The 11,298-nt window shown below is 53.3% G+C and overlaps 2 protein-coding genes across 3 annotated transcripts; both read left to right on the top strand.

Moving 5' to 3' along the window:
- Positions 1–2,004: 2,004 nt before the first annotated feature.
- On the top strand, positions 2,005–5,274 carry HOXA2 (homeobox A2). 2 transcript variants are annotated; one of them, XM_027639163.1, is made up of 2 exons: positions 2,005–3,525; positions 4,219–5,274. In XM_027639163.1, exons 1-2 carry the CDS (start codon positions 3,159–3,161, stop codon positions 4,968–4,970), a joined length of 1,119 nt encoding a protein of 372 aa, XP_027494964.1. In that variant the 5' UTR covers positions 2,005–3,158; the 3' UTR covers positions 4,971–5,274. The 2 variants fall into 2 exon arrangements, with proteins under 2 accessions (XP_027494964.1, XP_027494963.1); XM_027639162.1 differs by having other exon boundaries at positions 2,005–3,540.
- A 4,359-nt stretch (positions 5,275–9,633) lies between these two features.
- On the top strand, positions 9,634–11,035 carry HOXA1 (homeobox A1). The gene is given in 3 exon segments (XM_027639261.1): positions 9,634–10,055; positions 10,057–10,247; positions 10,680–11,035. Coding segments are annotated over 3 exon segments (969 nt in total).
- Positions 11,036–11,298: the final 263 nt, after the last annotated feature.

The following is an 11,298-nucleotide window of genomic DNA, read 5'->3' as shown; positions in this document are numbered from 1 at the left end:
TTGCCTGATGCTGAAACATTGTCATGCATCCGTGAATCTATACAGAGCTTTTCTGCATAAATAGATAAAGCGTGCTCAGTCAAAGAAAAGAACAGCAAATAGATTTATACCGTGCTGTTTATTGTATATGCAGACATGTAACCGTGGAAAGAAAGGCTATGTAGGCTGATATTTTTCATTGAAAACTGATTACTACCCAATACAGACCGAAGACTGGTTATTATTTTTGTAGGCAAAGGAAGCGTTTTTGCCACATTTCAAGACATTGCTCGTTTCAAAGGAGCGCCCGTATAAAATTCAAGCCGCCCCCCCCCTCTCGGATCAGTTAGGTTAGATACAACAAAAGGTAACGGTACAGTCACGATACTTACTGCGTGGTTCCTTTAGCACCACGAGTTACCTTAAGGAAAATGCTCAAAAAGAAGGAATTTGACGTTTTACTCCCCTCCCACTCGAAGAAAGAAAAATACAGGCGATTTTGTCCCCTTCTTTCCATAAACAGTATTAAATCCCTTCTTCGAACCCTGTAGGTTGCACATAAGAATTTGTAATTTCGCTTTTAAGATTCGCCCGATTAAAAGATCCCCCTGGAGGCAGCAGTAATTGATTTCCCCAAGAATTTTGCGTCCTCTCGCCAAAGGTTTTGTTCCAGGTGGTTTTTGTATTAGACTAACCACAAGAAACAAATGTGCAGAATAGAGACACCCACACAGGTTTTACTCACAAAGCCTGGTTAAAGTCCAAACCTCTCTCTTTATTATTTGTCATCCTGCTGTTAATCCCAATATTTTCCAGAGGGGAAAAAAATTAAAGAAAAGAAAAAGAAAAACCCGACCCCAGCGTAGGCATCAAGAAGTAAAATAAAACTGGACTTTCCCCAGCAGCTCAGTCCTCTGCCAGCATATTTTAAAAGCAGCTTTTTGTCTTGTTTACTTGCGTTTCTTGCTCTGCCTCTTTTCTCGGCCACATTTGATCTTGGAAAGACCAAGAAGCTTTAAATGTGTTCTTAAGGGCCAGTAAGCTGTCAAACCTTTTGGCGGCCAAGATTGATCGCGCACAGACACCACCAGAGCTTTGTTTGGACTAAAAGCAAGAAAATTAAACCCCTTGCATTTTCCAACAGCATCGATATTTGTAAGTCATCCCTTTTGAGGGATTAAATGACAAGTCTCGTTCTATATTTTATTTAAACAAGCAACCACCAAAAAGCCCATTTAAAGCCTCCCGGCCCCTCCCCTCCCCCTCTCTCCAATGCCTTCGCAGATATGCTACATCTTGTGGGTGCATTAACTTAAAACCTATTTTTTAAATGCACTTCGTGCAGACTGGACGCAGACTGAACCGCTGAGTGCTTGGGGTCTTGTTTTCTCTTTCCTCCCCCCCCGCCTTTTTTTTTTTTTTTTTTTTTTTCCTCAGTAATTACGAAGACTGTTGCCGACCCGTTTGGCAACTCCGAAAATAAAGCGAGACGGCACCTCATCGCTCTGGCTATCGTTCCTGGCTCCTGGAGGACGCGGAGAGCGACTCGGAAGCGACTTCCCCTCGGCCCCCGGCGCACCCTACCCTGCTGGGCACTCTGGGTTCCGCGGGAAAGCAAGTCCCGTCCAGGCTGCCCAGGGCGGCTGTGACCATAGGATTCGGCGGGTTGGTGACTGTGGCCATCATTGTCATCGCTCTTCCTCTCACTTCGGTCTGGTTGGAAAACTGTGCCCGAAGCATCCAAATTCGGGACTTGCCTCGACCTGGTAGGGGCGACTGGAGACGGCGGCGGCGAGAGCCAAGCGTCGGAAGCGAGTGCCGTGTCTCAAGTCATAACCCCGCAGCGTTTTCGCCCTGCCTGGCCCCGTGAAAACAAACCCGCTACCAGCCCATATATTTCCTGGTAATCGAAAATACTCACCAGACCCAGCCTACTACGGTTATTAAGCAAATTATGCCAGCAGCCGGGAGTATCGTTTGCAAGCTAAGGCACGGGATACATATTTTTTTTTTAAGAGGCAACAGCCAGACACGTTTGCAGCCTCGCCATTTGGCTCACCCAGAGAGGTTCTCCTAGAGTTATGTTTTACGGTCCAATCCCGGGAAGCCAACTGGAGAAGGGAAGTCATGAAGCACCGGGGCTGCTGCCTATATGACTCTTCCCCTAGAAGCAAGGTTGCTGAGGAAGATCCTGATAAACACTGGCTCAGCACCGGCGAGGAATTGTTCTCCGTACTGTACCCCCGTTAGCCACCAAAAAAAGAAAAAAAAAATAAAAAAAGAAGGAAAAAAGGAGGAAAAAAAAAAGAAAGGGAAAAAAATTCAAGAAAACAAAAAGAAAAAAAAAGGAAAAAAGAAAAGAAATAAAAAGGAGCCCATCGAGGCTGAGTAGGGAAGGAGAACGGGAAGGAGAAACTAGTTTTGGAGGAAGTGCTATTCCTAGGAAAAAATCGGGACCCTCTGCTTCTCACTCCTGCCTGGGTGTAACTTCTTATGCGGGGGCCTGACGGTGTCAAAACTTTAAAGATTAATGGATTACTTTGTTAATGACTCAAGGCGTCAGATTGAGGTGCTTAAATGATTTGTGAGGTGCAAAGCGTTTTCCTGACAGTCCCAAACAATGAGAGAAGAGTGTGCGGGTGGATGCGAGGGAGGCTGCAGGACAAGCAGCCACACACACACACACACACACTTGCGCACACACACACACTCACAGCCTCTCACACAAATATATCCACGCACACGCACCCTCCCCCCACCCCCGATCACTTCAGATTAGGACGCCAAGGGGATAGATACTCGACATATCATTTCCCTCTTTAAAAAAAGTGTAAATAAAGCCTTTCTGGCCCCCAATGAGGCGTTCCTTCCCGACTTTTTTGGATCAATCAAACAGACAGTGGCTTCTTTTGATTAAAGCCCAAATTGTCATTGGGCAGAGGCAATCATGTGACAGCCAATTCGGTCCAATTTCAACCTTGTCTCCATGAATTCAATAGTTTAATAGTAGCACGGTCCCCATACGGCTGTAATCAGTGAATTAGAAAAAAAACACCCCACCAGCGATCTTCTATGCTATATTTTTTTCTCCTCTCTCTCCTTTTTCTTGGGCCTTCCCCCCCCCGAGCCCCCTGAATCCGAGGGAACTTTTTCTCCGCGGGGGCTGCCAGTTGAAGGCCATGAATTTCGCATTTGAGCGAGAGATCGGTTTTATCAATAGCCAGCCATCGCTTGCTGAGTGCCTGACATCTTTTCCCCCTGTCGGTGATACATTTCAAAGTTCATCAATCAAGAACTCGACGCTTTCACACTCGACACTGATTCCTCCTCCTTTCGAGCAGACCATCCCCAGCCTGAACCCCGGCAGCCACCCTCGCCACAGCGGCGGCGGTCGCCCCAAGGCGAGCCCCCGCGGCCGCAGCGGCAGCCCGGGCCCCGCCGGCGCCCCACCACCCCCGGAGTACCCCTGGATGAAAGAGAAAAAGGCGTCCAAGCGATCCGCGCTGCCGCCCGCCTCGGCCTCCGCCTCAGCCGCTGGACCTGCCTGCCTCAGCCACAAAGGTCAGTCCAAAGACGTGCCGCCGGCCCCGCCGGGCCGCTATTTCGGCTCCCCGCATCCCCCTGGCTTCGCGGGGGGACGAGAAGGAGGGCGGGCGGGCGGGAAGGACGGAGCTGGCGGTGATCGCTGGAAACCCAAACTTTCCCCAAACTTGCTTAATGCGGGATGATTTATTTGAGTTGGAGCTGACCTCTCTTGTCTCGCCGTCCTAGAGTTAGGATATTTGACAGTAATGAAGAGTGATAGATTGCTCCCGCTCAGCTAAGCAGCTGATGCATTAATTATAAATTGCGGTATGGCTAATATAAAGTTTGCTCTGGTGTGGGGAGGTTGGGGAGCTGGAGGCAGCGATTTGGCAGAGGTGGCCGAGGGGCACGCAGCACAGGGCGCTCAGCAGTGCAACACAATGGGTTTACTGCATCCAAAGGCGGCCATTTTGTTGCAGTTGCTATTTTATGCTATATGGACATATAGATATAGACACATACATGCAGAGAGAGCACTCCCGCCCACCCCCCCGGGGATGCGATGTGCTCGGGTGCTGAAATTCAATCCGTGCATTTATCTGTTTTGTGTGTGCGTCCGTGCGTTTTTGCTTTTGCTGTTCTGGTGGTGATGCTTTGGGGTGCGTGTGGTGGTGGTGTTTTTCTTTTTTTTTTTTTTTTTCTTTTTTTTAACAGACCCCCTTGAAATCCCCGATAGCGGTAGCGGTGGATCTAGGCGCCTGAGGACGGCTTACACCAACACCCAGCTTTTGGAGCTAGAGAAAGAATTTCATTTCAACAAGTATCTCTGTAGACCAAGGAGGGTTGAGATTGCAGCCTTGCTGGATCTGACTGAGAGACAAGTCAAAGTCTGGTTCCAGAACAGGAGGATGAAGCACAAGAGACAAACCCAGTGCAAGGAGAACCAAAACGGCGAGGGGAAATTTAAGAGCCTAGAGGACCCCGAAAAAGCGGTGGAAGAGGAGGAGGAGGAAGAGGAGAAATCCCTCTTCGAGCAAGCCCTTAGCAACGTCTCCGGTGCTCTCTTGGAGCGGGAAGGCTACACTTTCCAGCAGAATGCCCTCTCCCAGCAGCAGGCGCAGAATGCGCACAATGGCGAATCCCAAACTTTCCCCGTTTCGCCTTTAACGAGCAATGAGAAAAATCTGAAACATTTTCAACATCAGTCACCCACTGTTCAAAACTGCCTCTCAACAATGGCCCAGAACTGTGCAGCTGGCCTGAACAATGACAGTCCTGAGGCCCTAGATGTCCCTTCTTTACAGGACTTTAGCGTTTTCTCCACAGATTCCTGCTTACAGCTTTCAGATGCAGTTTCCCCCAGTTTGCCAGGATCTCTGGACAGTCCCGTAGATATTTCTGCTGACAGTTTCGACTTTTTTACAGACACACTCACCACAATTGACTTGCAGCATCTGAATTACTGAGAAATTAAAGACGTCCTCTCCAAGGGTCCTGCTTTCTCCTCATTATTACTTTTTTCCCCTCCAGTGAATTAATTTTATTTTTCCCCTCCTTTTCCCTTGTCAGTATTTTCTGTTTGTTACTTCCCTCTGCTATGCCATTTTGCCGTTTCTTATGAAGTTTTAGTTGTGTTCAGTTTTAACCTAGCCACATTCTAGGTCCTTCTATGAAAGCAATATATGAGGTCTGTAAGAAAGTGATCATATAGGAATGTATCTTCACTTTCTTTTTATTTTTGTATTGCATTAGGATGCATTGTCATAAGTATTTTTGGTAGAATAAATTCTTGTTTGCTACAAGGAGCTTTCTCTTTTTTCTTTTTCTTACTCCTCTCTTTCTCTCGCCTTTCAAGACTGATAACATGATGGGTATCTCTTCCCATCCCTTCCACTATTAATTTACTAATAATCAAAATCCAACGTTCTGACTACGAGCTCTTCCCTTTTGGCAAATTAGGATGTTTATTAGAGAGGAAAAGCCCATTCAAATTCTTTATTGCAAGGATTATCACAAAGAAAAAAAAAAAACAAAGAAATTAAAATCGTTCACAGGTTTGATGGAGATTTGTTCCTTTTAATGGATAAACGCAGCATCTTATCTCTGTGAGGATGCAAAACTTGGAAATGCGAGCTGTAACAAAAGCATGAACGAACACTTTCTCTGTTACAGGCAGAACATAAGAGAGACTCAGTAGGATAAGCGTCTCCTGCAAAAACTAGCCAGTCACATGAACGAATGGAAAGGTTCTTTAAGAAAAAAAAATCTCCTGTTTTTCTAGAAAGTAGTGCTTAGCAGCCAGCAAGATTTTTCAGGAAGCATATCACAAAAAATATCAGAGTTCACAGAGAATGCGCCTGGTTACTTCTCACATGCTGAGCAGTCCAGAAATCAGCTCTAGGAGGAGAGGAAATGGAGAAGTTAGTGCCTGTGAAATCAAAAGGGTGGCAGAAACATAGGGGGAAGAAAAAGTATTTAGGTAGGAACCAGCCCTTCCACTCCATCATTTGAGGGGTGGTGCGGGGTCAGAACCGAAGATATTTTTCTGTTTAAACCTTGCGAGGTGAAGAACTGATAACGCAAAGGGGAAACTCTATGACTTTAAAGTTACAATTTCCTCCGGCTTCTCATTCTTCTGCCGGCGGCAGCAAAGACGGGCTTTCAGAAATCTCAACCAAATTGCCTGCCACCCCTCTAGCAGCGTTGCGGGAGACCCCAAGGCGGAGGGTGAGCCCCGTCCTTCGGGCTAAAAGCGAGCAACAGATGCCAGCGGGGCTCTGTCGCTCCGGGGATGGGGAATCCGGGGAGGGTGCGTTCGCGGCTTCTTGTGTGCATATGAGTGCGTGTGGTTACATTACACGGTCGAGCGGGGCTTGGGTGGGTGTTTGTGAACGGGGCTCCGCTGTCTGTCCATGCGAGGAGTGTTGTCTCCCAGCTCTGCAACACGCTGTGGAGCTGGGATGCGTGGATTATAGCTGGAAGGGCTGAACGCAATTCTTCCGAAAGTCATAAATCAAACTCTTTCTATGAATGAGAATGTCATCAAAGAGATCAATTGCAGGAACACATGCACAAATAAAAATCCTCTTACGTATTTGCCGGGGCTGGGGATCCCCGTCTAAAACCATTAAGTGAGAAGGCGTTTAGTCATAATTCACTTTTATTGCTCTTTTAAAACAACAGCTTGGCTGAGCTGCGGGCGGGCGCGGTGAAACCTCGGTCCTGGTTCTTCTTCTCTCTGCTCCAGCCATGTCCCTGCGGAAAGCGAGCAGCTTCATCGGCATTTTAACTCCTTTGCCACTGGGTTAAATTGGATCACAACGCGCGTGTAAGGGATGGGGTTTCTTTTGTGCCCGGATTTCCGGATGCTGACAACGCTTAAACCAACCCAAATCAAACCAACGACAACAAAAGAAAATGTGCTACAAGGTTTCAACTTTTCATAAGTTGCATTTAAATAAATGGGGGAATTCAGCGAGTAGGAGCCGCCTCCGTGTCCCCCGGTGAGCCCTGGGACCACAGGGAGGGCACACTCCCACGGAAAAGCCTAAAGTGCCGGGATGGCCCCCTCGGCCCCCGTCTCGTGGCAGGAAACGCGGAGCGAAGTCGCGGAGGGGCCGCTCCTGGCCTGCGGGCAGGGGGAAGAGGTAGTAGCTCCCTCTCGCCGGGTTGGGGAGGAGGGAGAGTGTGGTGTGCGTTCCCCCTCTGCTCCGGCCCTTCTCATGATGCTGCCCCCACGCTTAGTAACAGACAGCAAACCCCCACAGCCCCGTCAGAGAGACAAAGCAACAAGAGACAATGGCACGAAAAAGGGAGAGAAAAAAGGATTTCAGGATGCTGGAGACTGTAAGGAAATTGCTGTGATTCATCGGAATTTCTGGGTAAAATGGATCTCTTTATAGTAACATATTTTTTTTTTTGGCTGACTGAAAAGGTGTCAGCCCTTTTATTAGTAAACAGTCCTGATCGCCTGCCTTTTTTCTCTGCCTTATGCTGTATTTATAATACATGGTTTACAAGAATGAAATAAATGTGTTTACATCTGTAACCATAGCCAAAACTGGTGCAGAATAATACCATAAACGCCTCTGGAGTGTTGTTGCTCTTGTCCTCCACCCTGGCCCCCTGCAGTTTAAGAAACTGAACCTTTCCAGAGGGCCCTTAGTATTCCTGCCTCTGTAGTAAATCAGAACAAATAGACATACTGAGTGCACCGGGATAGACGTGTGGTGGAGAGAGCAGCCCTTCGGTTTTGGTTGACGGTAGAGAGGCCTTGGAGATGGCATGGGATAAGGGCTGACCTAATAGCAGTAGGAGAGCTTTGCACCTAGGAGAGAGAGTTGTAGTTCGTGTGGGAGGGAGGAGCTTGAGGGTGAGTATGTAGGGGGGTGTGTGTTTGTGAGGAAGGAGAAGGGGCAGGGTAGAAGAGCCTTTTGGATTTTAAAACAAGCAAGAACTGAGCGTGAGAACAGAGGGACGTAAGAGTCAGCACCTGCAGAAACAGAGGGAGTAGGCCCTCCTGGGGCTGGTGGCATCCATCCATCTTTTTCCAAGGTTAACGTTTTGCAGGATGTCTTTTGAAGACTTTTGCTGCCGTCCTTTCTGCCTGCAGATGGCTGGGTGCACCGGGATGGACGCATGCCCGGCCTTTGCCTCCCTTTTCATTTTCCCCATACGTAAACCGAATATGAGGTCGTAACATCTCACCGCCCCTCCTCCTTCTCTGGCCACGGACCCATTTTTTTACCCACCTCCCCAAGGAACTGGGAAGGGGTGGGTTTGAGTCGACGCTCAGTGCGGTTCCCAAGGGTCCTGGGGCCGCCTCTACCACTGGCCATCTGCCACCTCTCACCATCGCCGACTCGGGTGGAGGAGCGGAGGAACAAAGGGGCCGGGGCGGCGGGCCCTGCGCCTCCCGTCGCTCCTCTGCCCCTGCCCCGGGCCGCCTCCTCGGGCTGCGACCCGCGGCACCCCGGACAGCCGTCCCCACGCTCGGTCCCAGGGCGAGCGGGCGGCAGCGGCGCCGCGGGAACCCAGCAGATGGGCTGCGGAGCCCGCGGGCCCCCGCCCAATCATTTGTCCCCCTGCCCCCCGCCTCCTCCTTCCCTACCCCAGCCTCGGGCTGGCGTGAGTGAGCCCGGCGGAGGTGCGAGGGGAGCAGGGATGAGGGACAGGGGCTGGTCAGTGAGTTTGGGAGAGTACAATGGCCGTCAGTCCCAGAAGAGGCTCATTTCCATGCTAATGTCCACGGCCGCCTCGTGATGCAACTGGACAAGCCCCTTTAACTCTTGGCGTGGCGTCGCCCTGGGACTGCGGCGGTGCAGGACCAGCGAGATCCCTCGGCACCGGCACTATTCCCGTCCCCCTTGCATCTCCACCCGCATCCCATCCACATCCATATCCTCGACCCCGTGCTTATTCTCCATCTTATCTTTACCTTCATCCCTGTCCCTATCTCCGTTCTCGTCTCCACAGCAGTTCCCAGCCGCATTCACGTCCCATTCTCAACCCCGGTCCAGGGGCTGATGCTCTCAATGCTGTCCCTGCCGCCCTCCGCCCCATCCCTCGCCCCGTACCGCAGATCCAGTCGCCTCTCCCCTCCATCCCCCGCTTCCCCGACCGGTGGTTGAGGGGCGACATATGAGCCCCGCGCAAGCCTGACAGCGCCGGCAGCAGGGGTGATGCTGGGGCGCCCTCGCAGCAGCACTCACCCTGGAGGGGACGGCCGGTGAGCTCCGCGGGCCGGGCGCAGCCTTCGGGTCTCTCCTGCCTTCCCCTCTCAGCTGGCGGGTGAGACCCAGGGGGCTGCCGCGGCGGGGTGTGTGTGTGCGTGTGTACGGTCCGGCCCCCCACCTCCCTGGGGGGCTGCCGCCGCCGCCCTGCCCCGCGGTGCCGCGCCGTCGGAGCGCTCGGCGTTTAAATGCCCCCGACGCGGCGCTGTATCAGCGACAGGAGCCGGGGAAGCCCCGCGGGCGCCGCAGCCATTGGCTGCCGCCCCCCACGTGCCTGCCCGCTGCCGGCGCCTTCGTGTCATTTTCCTGCCGGCCCCATGGAGGAAGTGGGAAAGTTGGCGCGGCCCCGCCGGACGCTGAAGACCCGGTGGCGGCGTGACAGAGGGAAGCGGCGAGGATGAGCTCCTTCCTCGAGTACCCCGTTCTCGGCGGCGAGGCGGGAGGCTGCGCCGGGCGCGCCTACCACCCCGACCACGGAATTACAACTTTCCAGCCCTGCGCCGTCAGCGCCAGCAGCTGCAGCGGAGAGGACCGCTTCCTGGCGGGCCGCGGGGTGCCCATCAGCCCCCACCGCCACCACCACCACTCCCCGGCCCAGCCTGCCGCCTACCAGCACCACGGCGGCCTGGGGGTGTCCTACGCGCACCCCGGCTGCGGCCCGACCTACGGCGCGCAGGGCTTCGGACCGGCGTACGGTCCCTACACCCTGGGGCAGGACGCAGAGCTGGGCGGCGGCTTCCCTCCTTGTGCCCCCGCCGTGTACTCCGGGAGCATCTCCTCCTCCGCCGCTGCGCAGCACCCGCACCAGGGCTACGCGGGGGGGCCCCGCTCAGTACGTGCCTCCCCCTTACGGGCAGGAGCAGCAGAGCCTGCCCCTGGGCACCTACAACCATGCCCTGTCTCCCCTCCACGCTGGCCACCGGGAAAACGCCCGCTCCCCCTCCGCCGAGACCTCGTCGCCGGCGCAAACCTTCGACTGGATGAAAGTGAAAAGAAACCCACCCAAAACAGGTCAGTGGCCGGCGGGAGGGCTGGGGCGGGGGCCGCTCCTGTCTCTCTCCGCCGCGGGTGCGGCGAAAGCGGTGCGGTGCCCCGCCGGGCGCTGGGCAGGTAGGGCGGCCCGCACCTCTGGGACCAGTCGCGGCTGTCTGCCCGCGGTGCTGAAAGCCAGCGCCGCTTATACCTCACTTATTCCTGACTCCCACTTCTCCTCCTCTCCCACGGTCATATTGCTCGTAATTCATAAACCACTTATCAAGTTTCCTCTGACACTAGAGGCTGACTCCGGTTTAGCACCTCGCACTCCATCACTCACCCTGCCGGGGTTTCCCTCTTATCCAAAGAAGTTCTTGCTCCCTATCGCTTAGTCGGTGTGGACATATTGATTAAGTCCCCTATAAATCATTTGCACTCACTTACTTACCGCTGCATGTCCCCTCGCAGGCAAGGCTGGCGAGTATGGCTTCGTGGGGCAGCCCAACACCGTCAGAACTAACTTCACCACCAAGCAGCTCACCGAGCTGGAGAAGGAGTTTCATTTCAACAAATACCTGACCAGGGCCAGGCGGGTGGAGATCGCCGCCTCCCTCCAGCTCAACGAGACGCAGGTGAAGATCTGGTTCCAAAACCGACGAATGAAACAAAAGAAACGGGAGAAAGAGGGGCTGCTGCCCATCTCTCCTGCCACCCCTACGGGCTGCGAGGAGAAGGCAGAGGAGTCATCGGAGAAGTCCTGCTCCTCGCCCTGCAGCGCCTCGCCCGCCTCCTCAACCTCGGACACGCTCGCTGCCTCCAACTGAGGTCGGCCGCGCCCCGACAGCTGCCCGGCGCGCCGCCCCCGCCAGCGCGGCACGCGTCCCTTCACCGCCGTTCTGTCGGTCCCTCGGTCGGTCAGTCGGTCTCCCGAGAGGTCTCGGCGCGCTGCCGCTCCCACTCCCCCTACCTCCACCGCCCCCGCCTCCGCCCGACCTCGAGGGTGCCAGCTCCTCCGAGTGCCGGCGCCTTGGTGCCAGGGGATTTTTTTCCCTGCCCCCTCTCCCTTTTCTGCTGGAGGAGCTGTGTT

This window comes from Corapipo altera, unplaced genomic scaffold, assembly GCF_003945725.1.
Source record: "Corapipo altera isolate COAL_440 unplaced genomic scaffold, ASM394572v1 44, whole genome shotgun sequence".
Lineage (NCBI taxonomy): Eukaryota > Metazoa > Chordata > Aves > Passeriformes > Pipridae > Corapipo > Corapipo altera.
Note: the sequence above shows the minus strand (reverse complement) of the source record. Positions and strands in the feature narration are given on the sequence as shown.

Bases quoted from the DNA above. Each gene is read 5' to 3' on its own strand.
- HOXA2 (XM_027639162.1), top strand. From the start codon at position 3,159: ATGAATTTCGCATTTGAGCGAGAGATCGGTTTTATCAATAGCCAGCCA. The intron at 3,541-4,218 runs GTCAGTCCAAAG...TTTTTTTAACAG, and splicing joins TGCCTGCCTCAGCCACAAAG to ACCCCCTTGAAATCCCCGAT.